Source organism: Desmodus rotundus, chromosome 6 (assembly GCF_022682495.2).
Source record: "Desmodus rotundus isolate HL8 chromosome 6, HLdesRot8A.1, whole genome shotgun sequence".
Classification (NCBI taxonomy): Eukaryota; Metazoa; Chordata; class Mammalia; order Chiroptera; family Phyllostomidae; genus Desmodus; species Desmodus rotundus.
Genome location: NC_071392.1, coordinates 117,775,439 through 117,791,239, shown reverse-complemented (window position 1 = coordinate 117,791,239; position 15,801 = coordinate 117,775,439). Strand labels below are relative to the sequence as shown.

General features: G+C 43.0%; 1 protein-coding gene across 5 annotated transcripts in view; it reads right to left on the bottom strand.

Moving 5' to 3' along the window:
* Positions 1 to 15,801, bottom strand: part of ATRN (attractin) — a 158,896-nt gene that overhangs the window by 17,732 nt on the left and 125,363 nt on the right. The window contains exon 26 of one of the 5 annotated variants that reach the window (XM_053926924.2): positions 199 to 521. The exons of 3 other annotated variants lie outside the window; for them this stretch is intronic. In XM_053926924.2, coding sequence (XP_053782899.1) covers positions 416 to 521 — 106 coding nt within the window. In that variant the 3' untranslated portion in view covers positions 199 to 415. Of the gene's footprint in view, positions 1 to 198; positions 522 to 8,771; positions 12,431 to 15,801 lie in introns of those variants that run through there. One more of the 5 variants, XM_045194784.3, reaches the window with a different exon arrangement.

Genomic DNA, 15,801 nt, shown 5'->3' with positions numbered 1-15,801 from the left:
GTGATTTCTTCTAAGGTAATACAACAATGGAGAATTTGCTAGTTATTTCAACAAAGGTGGGACTTCCCAATACGTCTCCCTTCTTTTTTTCCTACCACTAACGTGGCTACAGGTGGGGCTGTGACTCAGTGTTCATCTATTACAGTCCCTCTTATCAATGGTTCTCTATAATGTAATTTTTAAAAAGTATCATGAAAAATTTCAATCATACACAGAAATAGAGACAACAATCTAATTAATTCCTATATGTCCATGTCCATTATTTAACTTTGACCATTATTAATGTTTTGTTGATGTTATTCAAAGATCATTCTTAAAGTATTTCTTTCAAGCCCTGGCTGGTGTGGCTCTGTTGGTTGAAGCGTTGTCCCGTAACTGAAAGGTTGTAGGTTTGATTCCAGGTCAGGGCACATACCTAGGTTGTGGATTTGATCCCCGGTCCGGGTGCACTTGATTCCCGGTCTGGGCACGTACAGGAGGCAACCAGTCTATGCTTCTCTCTTGCATCAATGTTTCTCTCTCTCCAAAAGCAATGAAAAAATGTCCTCAGGTGAGGATTTTAAAAAAAAGTATTTCTTTCAATACTAGGACACTGACCCAGGCTAAGGGTCCCTTACTTTCTGTCAGCTCTGTATCTAAGGAGAAAACAAGAATCCTTCAGCCTTTTTGTTCTATACCTGTCTCTATCAAAAATCTATGCCTTGATTCTAGGTCTTTTTTCCACGTTTTGGCATGTGTCTTTTGAAAACTCACAATTTGTCTAAAAGCTCAGAGAAATAGACATCTGCTTATTTCTCACCAGCTTAACTATAATTGTGAAGTTAGAATACTATTTTTTTAAAGATTTTATTTATTTTTAGAGAGGGGAAGGGAAGGAGAAGAGAGGGAGAGAAACATCAATGTGTGGTTGCCTCTCAGATGCTCCCTACTGGGGACTTGGCCCGCAACCCAGGCATGTGCCCTAGACTGGGAATCGAACCAGTGACCTTTTGATTTGCAGGCTGGCACTCAATCCACTGAAGCACACCAGCCAGGGCAGGATACTATTTTTTTAGAGTACTCAACTTTCCTTCCAGAGGTTGAGGCCATTAAAGAATGGTCATCTTAAAACAGACAGCACATTCTTTGACATCTCTCTTAGCAGTATTTTTTCTGATAAAGCTCCTTGGGCAAGGGAACAAAAACAAATAAACAAACAGGACCACATCAAACTAAAATGTTTTTGCACAGCAAAGAAAAACATCAACAAAACAGACAGACAAGCTACTGAATGAAGATATTCACCAAAGACACATCCAATAAGGGGTCAGTAACCAAAATTTATGAAGAACTCATACAACTCAACACCAAAAAAAAAAAATCCATTTAAAAATGGACAGAGGGCCTGACATACAGATGGCCAAGAGACATGAAAAGATGCTCAACATCACTAATCATCAGAGAAATGCAAATTAACCACAACGAGACATCACCTCATACCTGTCAGAATAGCTATCATCTATAAGTCAACAAACAACAAATGTTGGCGAGGGTGTGGAGAAAAGGGAACCCTCATACGCTGTTGGTGGGAATGCAAACTGATGCAGCTACTTGTGGAACACAGTATGGAGGGTCATCGAAAAATTTAAAATGAATTGCTTTATGACCCAACAATTCTACTTCTGGGTATAGATCCAAAGAAACCCAAATACTTATTTGAAAAGATATACAAACCCTATGTTCACTGCAGAGTTATTTACAACAGCCAAGCTATGGAAGCAACCCAAGCGCCAACAATAGATGAGTGGATAAAAACACTGTAGTACGTATATGCAGTGGAATATTACTTGGCCATAAAAAAGAACGAAATCTTACCATTGGCAACAACATGGATGGACCTTGAGGGTATTACACTAAGTGAAATAAGTCAGACAGAGAAAGACAAATACCATGTGACTTCACTTATCTGTGCAATCTAAAGAACAAAAGAAACAAACAGAACACACTCATAGACACAGTGAACAAACTGAAGGCTGCCAGAGGGGAGGGAGACTGGGGGACTGGGTGAAAAAGGTGGAGGGATTACGAACAAATTGGCAGTTACAAAGCAGTCACAGGGATGTCAAGTACAGCGCAGGGACTACGATCAACAACACTGTAATACCTCTCTATGGTGCCAGGTGGGTACTTGCATTATCAAGGGGATCACTTTGTAAATTATGTAACTGTCTAACCACTATGCTGTACACCGGAAATTAATATAATACTGAATGCCAACTGTAATTGAAAAAAAAGAAAAGAATGGCCTTTTCCTGTGCTTCGAAGTCTAGCCCTCCTTAAACTACATATGCATTTCTTGGCTTGGTCTTGACCTCCCAGCCAGCCTGAATGAAGAGACATTGTCACTTCTTCCCAAGTTCCAGTGACTTACACTTCACCGTTCTGGTCAGAATTAGGCCCAGAGTGGCAGGACCCCGTATCACTTTTATCTTCCAGAAAGTGAAACGGTCAACAAGTCATGGATTTGTTAAATGTCTGCTGTCAGTCTGGCAAGAGTCCCAGTAGCAATTGAGATAATTAGGTTTTATGGAAACATACCATGTCTACATCAGGAAATTCCCATTACATTCTTTCCTTTTGGCTGGGTGGCATGACATCACCTGTTTTTCCTTTTTATTTTCACTCAAATGCTGCCCTCTAAGGCACCTCTAACCCCAACCACATGGATTTTCTGAGTGCTAGTCTGTCTCTCCTTACTAATAATAGTCACCATCCCAACTGCACTAGCGCATCGCTCCCAGAAGCAAAGCCCCTTCGCATACATTACTCATCTGATTCTGAGCAAGCAAGCGAGTGGGTCCCATTTCCCTCTTGCACACAAGGCTCCTAATCGAGTCTGGAGAAGCACTTGGTAAGACACAAACTAGTCTTACTAAATTTGTCAGAATCTAGACTTGACTTCCCTGTCAAGTCCAGAAGTACTGGAAGTACTTTTAGATTCCGGAAGTACTTTTTCCAACTCCCCTCACACTGATTTTCTCATTTGAATCACCGAGTGCCCCCACTTCCCTGCTTTGCTCCAACTCTTGATTTTCTTTTCTGTTCTATATGACCTGTTCTTCAGGGTGCTGAGGATTATCTGGATTCCTTTCCCCCTCCCCTCGTACTTCAGATTCCTCTTGGATCTGGTTAACTTGCTCTGGAAAAAGTATCTTCTTCCTCATGCTCACGAAAAGGACTCTACTCACAGCTAAAAACTCACCATTCCTAGTTCTTAAACAAAACCCAGAAAAACCAAAGTTCTGGATTCTTTCCCCAAGGTCCCATCTTCAAAAGGAGAAGTGGTGAAAACACCATCTGTGGCCCCTGAAGATGCTCCCCTAATCGATGCTGATGGCGTCTGTCAGTCTTCCACTGATCAACAGAAATGACTGCTCCTCACCGGCTTGGTACTTGGCAGCAGGGTCATCTCACCAGCAGACCTGCTCACTGGAGTCTCTGCGTAAATGTGAGCCTTCAACCAGCACTGCCAGCTTCTCTCCCTCAGAGGGCTCGGCACCTACGGCTCCTCACAACTACACTTGTCTGGAAAGCCTAGTTTACTTCCCGCATATATTTGAGCCCATGTGTTACATGTTCCTAGGCGTGTGCACGTGTGTCTATGGCGGCGAACAAGAGAGACAGTGTCCTGCTCCGTTGGAGCGCAGAGTCTCACTGTGGATGCACATATCCCGCAAGTAAAAATGACACGAAGTACCACGATGGAAAGTAATAGTTTATGGGAAAGGAGAACAAGGGCAGACAATTTAGTTTGGGGGTCCCAGGACAGAATCTTGCAGAGTGACACAGTGCATGATTTGAAGGATGAATATGGTATAATAAGCAGCTTCACTTGTAATAACCCAAAACTGGGAACAGCCCAAATGTCCATCAAGAGGTAAACAGCAAATTGTGGTTTATCTTTACAAATAATATTACCCAGCATTAGAAAGGAATGGATTATACTTTCACTTTGATTTCAAAACTTTAACACTGTTTACTAGTTTTTCCTAAGAAGCAATTTATACAATTCAGAAGGGTGTAATAAAAGTGACCAGGCTTTCTGAGTCTGAATGAACCGCTGTTTGTAACAGGTCTATTGAGATGTAACTCAGGGGCATCTGCTAATGGTGATTCAAGAGAGAAAAGGGCTGAAATAGCTTCAGGATGCAGGCTGGTTGCCAGAAAAACCAATCCTGTGATTTGGGGGTTAGACTCTCAGGGGAAGGGAGGGGCAGAAGACTGAGTTCAATCACTAAAGACCAGTGATTTCATCAATCATGCCTATGGAATGAACCCTTGAAAAATGAAACGTGGAATGAGGCGGCTGGGAAACTTGTGGGGTGGCGAACACACTGATACGCTGTGGGAGGCCGCTATGCACGGAGAAGGCATGGAAGTTCCGCAGTCTCCTCCCACCCCCACACTTTGCCCGTACATATATATCTCTTGCATTTGGCTGTTCCTGAGTTGTATACTTTATAATAAAACTGTAATTTTAAGTATAGTGCTTTCCTGGGTGCTGTGAGTCATTCCAGAAAACTGTCAAATCAAAGAGGGGGTAGTCCACTGGAACCCGCCAAGTTTGTGGTTGACACATGAAGTGAAGGCGGCCTTGCCATACCGAGCCCTTCACTCAGGGGGTGGACATCAGCTCTGGGGAGTGTCAGCACCAAAATGACCTGCAGGACACCCAGTCGGTGTCAGACAATTGTCTGTTGTTGGGAAAAACCAAGTAATGAATAAAAGTACACAGGAGAAGGGTAAGAAGAAGTATGTTCCAGAAAGAAGAAAAAACGTGTGCACATGTGATGTGGGAAAAACTTGGTGCTTCTGAAGAAACAAAAGGTGACAACGTAGTGGGAACACAGAGTAGCATAAAATGAGTATGGAGAGGCCCTGGCCGGTGTAGCTCTGTCGGTTCGCTGTATCCGCAGACCAAAAGGTCGCAGACTCGATTCCCGGTCAGGGCACATGCCTAGGTTGTGGGTTCAGTCCCTGGCTGGGGCACATATGAGAGGCAACCAACTGATGTTTCTCTCACATCAATGTTTTTCCCTCGCTTTCTCCCTCCCTTCCCCTTTCTCTAAACTTTCTCTCCCTCTCTCTCTAAAAGCAGTGAAAAAAAATGTCCTTGGGTGAGGATAGAAAAAAAAGTACAATGAATATGGAGAGGACCCTGGTATTTATTTCATTAAAATTTTTTCTAAATCTTCACCTGAGGATATGTTTATTGATTTTAGAGAGGAAGGAAGGGTGAGAAAGAGAGAGAGAGAGAAACATCAATCAGTTGCCTCCCATATGTGCCCCAACCAGGGATCAACCCTGCAACCCAGGTATGTGCCCTGGCCAGGAACAGGACACACAAGCTTTTGGAGTACAGGATGCCCCAATCCACTGAGCCACCCGACCAGGCCCCCTGTGTTTATTTTAGATACAACGGGAAGCCACTGGATATGAGATAAGTAGACAAACTCAAACTAACTCATGATTTTAAAGGTCTACTCTGGACTTTTCTGTGGATTGTAGAGAGGCCAAAATCAACTGAAATAGTCAGGCAAGACTGTGATGGTTAGGACAAGTGTGGGGGTGGAGGTGGCGCAGGATGAAGCTGTAAGTGCTGGGATATGGTGCGGGAGTGCCTTTTGGATGTGAAGGGAGAGCAGGGACTTGGAACTGGCAGTACGATGTCGCAATCAGTGATGCGGAGAAGACTGGTGAGGAAGGACAGAAAGTTCACTTCTGGGCACATTATGCTAAAGATGGGGATGGCAGAGCCAATCAGAGAATGCAGAGTGGGAAGATGGCCAGGGCCAAGTTCAGGGTTGACAGTGAGAGGTTGACCTGAAATGTTGTTTAGGAAGGGAGGCCAAGAGGAGCAGCCACAGGGCAGTATGGGATCCCAGAGGGCAAGAAAAGTCTCACAGATGGGTGGTCAGTTTGATCCCTTTAAATTTGGCAAGAGATGCCCACTTTCAACTCGTGATTTACTCTGCCTCTCGCCCTCTGCTGTCCTCAGAACACTGCTAGGTGACTGGGATGGTTTCTGAGACTGAGCGCTGAGGGTGGGAGCCAGAGGCAGGGCAGACTGCAGGAGGACGCTAGGGAGACAAGGGCGGGTTGGCCTGTGCTCCCCACAGCCTTCGTGAGCCCTCGCAGCAGATCCCCCAGCAAGCATGTTGGTGAGATGGGGGGGGCGCTGATTGAGAAGCCGGTTTGTGATGGCACAGCAGGTGCCGTGGCACAGGACAGAACAAGGGGTCTCTGTTCTTGTCACCTGATCCAGGCCCAGGCCCAGAAATAAGACAGGTCTCTGCCCTCAGGGTCCATGCAAAGTGTAGGAACCATGAGAGACCAGTGAGCCTTGGATGCTGGCTGCCACTGTGGTGAGGCTGGTATCTCCCAGCAAGAGGATGGCAGCTGAAGCCAGGATGTGGGTGGCAGCAGGGGCTAGGTCAGCCATGTGACAGACAGGACAGACACCTGCCAGATCAGCAGAGGGACCTGCTGGGGTCATAGACCTGCATAAGCTGGTGCTGAACAGCCCCTCCCTTTAGGATGCTGAAGGACCCAATGTAGCGGGAGGCCTGCCTGGCAGGGCGCTGGCACAGAAGGGAGAGGCAGGTGTGGAGTGCTATTTTCTTAACTTGGCTTCTGTGTAGTTCTCCCTCCCCCAGCTCTCATCTCTCCCTGGGTCTTTGGTGGTGGAAAAGCTTGAGTCTTTCTGAAGCTAACGATTTGCCTCTGTGTGAAGCTTACTGGAGGCTGGACCTCGACACAGACCCTGCTGATGGCCTCTTGGCCCCTCTGCTGGTGTCCCGTAGCCCAGTGCTGGGTCCCTGCAAGCCATTGACCCTGCCCACTCCCACGCTAGTGGCCCTGGTCCCACAGAGCATGTCTGAGCTCCTTTGGGGTGCTTCCTGCCTACTGCCACGGCCTGGGTCCTCTCAGCCTTGGCTCCCACTTGGGGAGCCACTCCAGCCTCCTTGGGGGCCTTGTCAGCTTAGGGATAGACCAACCATTTCCAGGGCGGCCCACTCTTCCTCAAGCCACCTCTGTTTACCACCTCCCTGGTCAGCTGAGTAGAAGGAAGTGTCCAGAGCAGTCTGGCCTGTGGAAGACCTCATGGCAGGGCAGAGGGGAAGCCCGAAGTCTGGAGGCCTGACCTGAGCCTGCGGTTCACAGTGGGGAGGGGGCTCTGGGTGGGCAGTTCTGGCCAAGTCCAGGCCAGGCCTCCTGTGTGGAGCCACCATGTGCCTCGCCCTGAGGGCCCCTGCAGGGCTGGGGGTGAGGGGCTGGGTCCTTCCTAGTTCTGCACACATGTTCCAGTTATTTTATTTTTTTTGTAAGAAAATGTTGAATGAAAACAACACTGCCCTTAAAAAAAATTAGTTTGGCAAGAGAGATGTGCTAGTCACCCTCAACAACAACAATTTAGTTGGGCTATGAGGATAGAAGACAGATGGGAAAGGGCTAAAAGGTGAAAAAGGGTCCCCAGCCCAGAGCCAATGGGTCTGAGAAGGAAGGGGGCTCAGGAGGAGTGTCAGAGTGCTGGGGAGTAGCATTCAGAGGGGCCACATGAGATGGCTTCCTCCTGAGTCTTTGCCTGTGCTGAGCAATGGAAATCAGCAGCTAAGGCAGTGAGCTCTGGTGCCGAGGCTGAAGAGCCCATTCCGAAGACAAACCAACAGTACACATCCAGCAGCGAACTGTGCCCCTACTCCATGCTCACTGGAGGCCGTGACAGACAGAAACGGCGTTCACACACAGGCAAACGTGGAATCTTCAGCACAACCAAAAATCAGACATTTGGGGGAAAACCAACAGTGTGAAAGAGAAGCACCAAATAACAAATAAAAAAACCCCAGCAGCTGAGGAGACAGTTACTGACAGTACAAAGTAAGACTTAAAAATAAAGCAGTATTAATCTCACAAATGAATATGAAAGGAAACTGTATTCACAAAATCAAAGCAGGCTATAAGGAAAATGTATTAGAAATAAAATGCACTAAACACATTAAAACACCTCATTAGATGGAGTCAACAAAAGAAATGAATCCAACTTTGGGTTAACAAGCTGGAAAATATTGCTGAAGAGGGCAAAAGGAAACTGAGAAAGGAAATCAGAGTTCAGTTAAGAAATAGAGTTCAGACCCAGAATCTCCCTCATTCATCTAACACAGAGTTCTAGAATTCAAGCACACAGAACTAGAGGAGAGGAGACAATCGAAGAAAGAGAAGACAGCGTTATGAAACTCAGCACTCTAGTCCTCACACTGAAAGGGTCCCCAGCAAGTACGAAATTCTTTCTCAGATCTTTTCTGAATCACTCTAGACGCAGTTCCACACAGTAACATCCAACAAAAGGGAAGAGAGATCCATAAAATGGTGCGAGGAAAAAAAACCGATAAAATTTATTAAAATGGTTCCCATATAATGTAAAATAATTACAATCTAGAACGTAAATCCAGAGCCGGGTGACAGACAGCTCTCGTGAGAACAGGATCACGTAGCTGCTGGGGGCTCAGGTCGTGGCCACGCCCCTCAGTGATTACCCAATCTTCCTCCCCATCTGACCTCCTATGCTTCAGTTTGCACGGACGGATGTACAACTCCCCAGCTCCTGAATTCACACGATTCAGCTAACTCAGGGTTTCTCAATGCTAACTGAACATACGAGTCACGAGAGAGCCTTTAAATATCAAAATGACCAGGTCCCATGCCACACAATTAAATCAGCATCTAGGCTGCTGTTGCTGTTTTTTTTTTTTAAGCTTCCCAGGCAGTTTTAAGGTATAGCCATGGTCAAGATTCATGAGATAAGTGTTTCAGACTGTCAGAATCCAATTTCAACATGTAAGAGACACCTCTAATTGGCCCTGCTCACCTCTGCATGTCAAATTGTAGGATCAGGCCCTGGCTGGTGTGGCTCAGTGGACTGAGTGCCAGCCTGAGAACCAAAGGGTCACTGGTTTGATTCCTAGTCAGGGCACATGCCTGGGTTGCGGGTCAGGTCCCCAGTATGGGGCGCATGAGAGACAACCACGTGTTGATGTTTCTCTCCCTCTCTTTCTCCCTCTTTCCCCTCTCTCTAAAAATAAATAAATAAAATCTTTAAAATAACCATAGGTTCACCTGTTTATGGTCTGCCCTTAAGCTCTAGAATGCTAAATACCTGCATTAAAAGTGATCAAGTGCCATAATGAAACCATGAGTCTACGAAGGGGTGGCCTCTGGGTTAAACGAGCCAGAAGAAGACTTTACAGTAGACAATTAGGTTGTGTTTTGAAGGAGTAAGAATATGACAGGTTAGTGGGTGCATAGGTACCTTTATGCAAATGCAGAAAAGTGGCTTAAGCACACCACCCCTCCAGGCCCTGCTGCTCACTCAGCCAAAAAAGGAAGGAAATGACCATGACCTTAGAGGGACTCATAATTTGCTGGAAGTCATGGGGCAAAGATTCATGAAATGCTGAATTTGCAAGAACACAGAACGATTCTTTGGCCCCACACTGGAGGAACTGTGGAAGACGCTGGCCTCGGTGTGTCCTGGCTGTCTGGCACTGAGCAGAATACAAAACTGTTGGGAGGGGTGGGAAGAGATCTTGGAATTTTCCGTGGTAACATGGGAGAGGGCAGTTTCTTTCTGTGGGAGGGAGGGAGACACTTCCTGGTAAATGGGAAGAAGTGTCATTAAATTTCCAGCATTTCATATTGCTGGCATTGCATCCTTTGGGAAGAAGTCTAATGAGCTTATTAGCTGAGCATACTCTGAAAAAGGAAATAAAACAGAGATGAATTCCCAGCCTGGTGGGTGGTGTGGCCTTGGACGTGAGGTAATTAATCCTGAGCCTTGATTCGTTGACAAATTTCTGAAGTCTATCCATTTGGAAAAGAAGTAAAGCTATATCTAAACAGATTCCAGATGGATAAAGGAAGACCCAAACATGAAAAAACAGCAAGAGGTAAAATACTTTTGAAGAAAATACAGGAAGACTGAGAAATCTGCTTAGTGAACAATCCCAGAAAGGACAAACTGCTGAAGATACACGTTAATAATCACAGAATATAACGAGATCCTCAGTTGCAGTAAGAAAAAGGCACACATACCAACAGAAATGTGAGCTAAGCAAATGAACAGATAACTCAAAGAGCTCTAAGACATCAGTAAATATCACTCATAACGAAAGAAACCCAAATTAAAATAAGATACCAGTGACACCTCCCAGATTAGCAAAATTAAAAATATGACAATTTCTAAGATTGCTGAGAAATAATAGTAGTGATAAGAAAGACAAGCAGAAATAGCAAGAGATATTGCATTCCTGCTGCCGGAGTGTAAATCCCTGCCAACTGTCCTAAGGGGCTGTGTGGCAGTGTTTTGGCGCTTCGATATAGCAATTATAAAAACTACCCCTGAGGGGATATTCACAGAAAAATGCAGACATAGGCAACAAAAATTGAGGACAATCTAAGAGTCAGTCAAAAGAGGAATGGTTACGTAAAATATGGTAATCAAACTATGAGGAAAGCTGTTTTAAAAAAATGAGGTGAATTTCCAACCCAGGAAAAGTTAACCACAGAACAGTGAGTAAAAGTTATAGAACAATATATAAGGAGGCAACACATTTTATAAACCAAAGAATCAGAAAAACTACTATTTGTGTGCAGTGTATATATTCAAAGAAAAATTCTGAAAACATAAAACACCAAAATACTAACAGTGGTAATTTCTGAAGACTAGAATTAGGGAAAATCTGAGCTTTTACTTTATTTTATAAGAATTCATGTCCTTCTACTGAGTATGCAAAAACCCCCCACAAATATTCTTGTCTTAATGCTGATTTCAATTTTAAAAAGTCAAAACATTTAATATTTTTGCTTTAAAATATTTAGATTAGTTTAGCATTGTATCACCGTATTTTTTATAAACTTTTTCCCTCTGTAGTCTACCAGTGTTTAACAGAAATTTAATTTGAGCTACCTATGTAATTTTGTATGTCCTCGTAGCCACATTAAAAAGAAGAAACAGGTAAAATTAATTTTAGTATTAATTTCAGTAAGTTTTATTTAACCCAAGATATCCAAAACATCATTTGAACATGTGACCAATATAAAAATTATTGATGTATTTTACATTCTTATTTTCTAAGTCATTAAAATCCAGTGTTTATTTTATACTTATAAAAACATCTCAATTTGAAAAAAAATATCAATCTGAACAATAAATTTTTATCAGGAAATATCTGATCTGTACTTAGATTTCATAAAATTCACATTTGAAAAAGTAGATTCACAGGCCCGGGCTGGTGTGGCTCAGTGGACTGAGTGCCAGCCTCAGAACCAGAGGGTCGCTGGTTGATTCCCAGTCAGGGCACATGCCTGGGTTGTGGGCCAGGTCTCCGGCTGAGGGTGTGCGAGAAGCAACCATACGTTAATTTTTCTCTCCCTCTCTTTCTCCCTCCCTTCCTCTCTCTCTAAAAATAAACAAAAATCTTAAAAAAAAAAAAAAGTAGATTCACATATGCAGGTTTTTCTAAATATACTTAGAAGGTTTTCTGATAAATGAATCAAGTATCAGTTTTAAAATTATATTGAAATAAGTTTAAATAAAATGAAAAATTCAGTTTCTCAGGTGCACGTTACTTTTCAAGCACTCAGAAGCTACATGTGACTAGTGCCCATTAAGTCTATACTGACCTTTTAGTTCCTTGTTTGTTACTGTCTTTTACTTCCACTTACTTTTTCATCACTTAAAACAAATTTGAAACTTTTCGACTTCATCTGTTTCTTTGCTCATGTATTATGTGCCACTGGTCAGTCTGATTTTGTGCCAGGCCCACACCGACCACTGCAGCTCCACCAAACGCTCAGCATCTGGGAGGGCTGGTGCCTCCCCACCCTCCCACACTTTTTTCTTGGTCATTTTTTCTTGATCTAGATATGTTGTAATTTTGAACAATTTTATTTATCAAAGTGGCAGAAACATATGTAAATTTCATTTTTGTTGGTCAAATATGGAGATATAATTGATTTCCTCCCTAGATATACTAAATATGTTCTTTTATTAGGATTCTTATCTCTCTCTGAGATTGGAAAGATTTGCGTTGCTTCTCGGGGGAGGTATCATCATCCAGAAACTAATTAAAGGCTATGCGGCATGTGGGGCTCTGACACTCTGGGGAACAAAATGCATCAGTAACTGAATTAAAAAAATATTACAAGTGAGATTTTATATTGAAAAAGGCAACTTGTTAATTTGACAGCTCTTTCTCATCAGTTTACGGCAGGTGAAACGAGCCCACATGGCCGTGGATGATTCTTGACTCGAGGCCATCTGCTCCCAGCATCACTCAGGAAGTGATTCCTCATTTCAGGGTAGAGAGGGCAGGAGGAGGGCACCGATGGCTTTCTACAGGAAATACAACTGTATGGTTTCCATGCCAGCATCTGCCCTTACTGATAAGAACTGCAGAAGATGTATGCCTCTGAACAGACTGATTTTAAATATTGCCGTGCCCAGCAACTTTGTTGAATTCACTTATTTTAATACTTCATATCTTTAGATTCTTTTAAATTTCTATGCATATAATCATGTTGTAATGATTTTTCCTTTCCAATTCTTTTTTGAAAATATATTTTGTGGATTTTGCTATTACAGGTGTCTAAATTGTTTCCCCTTTGGCCCCCTCCATCTGGTATCCCCTATTCCCTCTGGCAATCCCCACCCCCCGCCTTAGTTCATGTCCATGGGTCGTGCATGTAAGTTCTTTGGCTGCTCCATTTTCTATTCTGTTCTTAACATCCCCCTGTTTATTCTGTACCTGCCAATTTGTACTTCCTTTTTTTTTTTAAGGGTTTTTGAGTTTTATTTTATTGTATTTTATTTTATTTATTCAGTTACAATTGTCTGCATTTTCTCCCCATCCCTCCACCCTACCCCAGCCAGTCCCACCTCGCTCCCCCACCTCTACCCTCCCCCTTGACTGGAACATAATCAACAAAAGAAAAAAGCAAACAAAATATAACCAGAGACATTGAAATTAAGAACAATGTAACAACAGCCAGAGGGGAGTGGGGAGGGGATAGTGGGGAGAGGGGTCTGTAGGAGCTGCTATAAAGGACACAAGGACAGTTTGTACTTCTTAATCCCTGTACCTTTTCCCACATTCTCCCCCTCCCTTTATGTCATCAGATAGATTTAAAGAAGTTTCTATTCTTAGTTTCCTAAGATTTTTAAATAAGTGATATTAAATCTTATCATATGCTTTCTCCCATTAAGATGACCATATTATTCCCCCCCTTTATGCCATTAACATGAATTACACTGACTTTCTGATGCTAAGTCAACCTCACCATTCCTGGAATAAACCCAACTGGGTCATGATATAGTAGTCTTTATTGATTATTGGTATAGTTTTTAAGTATATTTTATTGATTATGCTATTACAGTTGTCCCAATTTTTTTCCTCCCCTTTATCCCCCCTCCACCCTGTACCTCCCCACCCTAAAGCACTCCCCTCCCCACCCCTTAGTTCATGTCCATGGGTCGTACATATAAGTTCTTTGGCTTCTCCATTTCCCATACTATTCTTAACCTCCCCCTGTCTATTTTATACCTACCATTTCTACTTCTCATTCCCTGTATCTTTTCCCCCATTCTCCCCCCTCCCCGCTGCTAACGTTCCATGTGGTGATCATTTCTGTAATCTTGTTCCTATTCTAGTATTTGCTTAGTTTGAGGGGGGGAGGGTTTGGTTCAGTTGTTGATAATTGTGAGTTTGTTGTCATTTTACTGTTCATAGTTTTGATCTTCTTTTTCTTAGATAAGTCCCTTTAACATTTCATATAATAAGGGCTTGGTGATGATGAACTCCTTCAACTTGACCTTACTGGGAAGTACTTTATCTACCCTTTCATTCTAAATGATAGCTTTGCTGGATAGAGTAATCTTGGATGTAGGTCCTTGCCTTTCATGACCTTGAATATTCCCTTCCAGCCCCTTCTTGCCCGTAAGGTTTCTTTTGAGAAATCAGCTGATAGCTTTATGGGAACTCCTTTGTAGGTAACTGTCTTCTTTTCTCTTGATGATTTTCAGATTCTCTCCTTCTCTTTTATCTTGGCTAATGTAATTACGATGTGCCTTGGTGTGTTCCTCCTTGGGTCCAACTTCTTTGGGACTCAGCTTCCTGGATTTCCTGGCACTAGAAAAATTTTCTATTTCCTTTGCCAGATTGGGGGAGTTCTCCTTCATTATTTGTTTAAATAAAGTTTCAATTTCTTGCTCTTCCTTTTTTTTCCTTCTGGAACCCCTATGATTTTGATGTTGGAACGTTTAAAGTCGTCCTAGAGGTTCCTAAGCCTCTCCTCGTTTTGTTTGAACTCTTGTTTCTTCATTCTGTTCTGGTTAAATGTGTATTTCTTCCTTCTGCTCCAAATCGTTGACTTGAGTCCCATTTTCCTTCCCTTCACTGTTGGTTCCCTGTGTATTTTGCTTTATTTCATTTTGTATAGCTTTCATTTCTTACTTCATTTTGCGACCGAGCTCAATCAATTCTGTGAGCATCCTGATTACCAGTGTTTTGAACTCGACATCAGATAGGTTGTCTATCTCCTCATTACTTACCTCTTTTTCTGGAGTTTTGATCTGTTCTTTCATCTGAGCCTTTTATTTCTTTGTCTTGGCACACCTGTTAAGTTATAAGGGGTGGCACCTTAGGTATTCGCCAGTGTGGTGCAACCCTCTTTGCTGCGCTGTGGCGCTGTCAGGGTGGAGTCAGAGAGGGAACAATGCCACTCGCTCACTCCACTCTATGCCCACTTTCCAAAGAACTCTCCTGTGAGATGGGAGTTTCTCCCACCTTTGCAACCCCCACAGTATTTTATAGCTAGAAGTTTTAAGTCTTTAGTTTCCAGGTGAGCCAGCCCCTCCTCCCGTGTGGTCTGCAGCCTTGCGGTGGGTCCTCTCTGCACACACAGCTGCCCCTCTCTGCCCTTCCTACTGGTCTGGATGAATGTTTCTTTAACTCCTTGGTTGTTGGAGTTCCATGTAGTTTGCTATTCTGGAAGTTCTGGGTGGTATCCTTGTTTTGGCTGTGCAAGGAAGCAAAGTGTTTCTACCTATGCCTCCACCGTGGCCAGAACTCCCAATGTTCATCATCATTGGTAGATTTTTGCTTCCTCCTCATGAAACTGACTTGTAAATTTGTTTCTCTTAATATTCCTGTCAGGTTGTGCTAAATTTGTAAAACGAATTGGGGAGTATTCTCTCTTCTGTTCTCTAGAAGATTTGGTTAATATTGGTCTTATTTTTTCCTTAAAAGGGTATAAGTTACCATGAAATGACCTGGGCCTATAGTTATCTTTGTGGGAAATTTTTAAATTATGTATTGTTTTAAAAACAGATACAGGACTATTTAGATTTCATATTTCTTCTGTGTCAGTTTTGGTAAGTTGCATATAGTTTTTGAATTGTGCCATTCCGTCTCTTCCATCTTCAAATTTATCCCCATAAAGTGGTTCATAAGATATTCTCGTGGAGGAAAAAGTCTGTAGGATTTGAAGTAATGCCCTCTTTTTTATTTCTAACAGATTATTTATACCTTCTTGCTTTTTTCTTGGTCAGTCTTGGCAGGGATTTACAACATTCTTATTCTTCTCGAAGATCCAACTGTGGTTCTTTCAAACCCCTCTATTGTGCTTCTTCCCTACATCATTAATTTTGCTCTATTTATACTCCTTCCTTCTCCTCTCTTTAGGAGGGGTGTTTTTCCTTTTCCAACA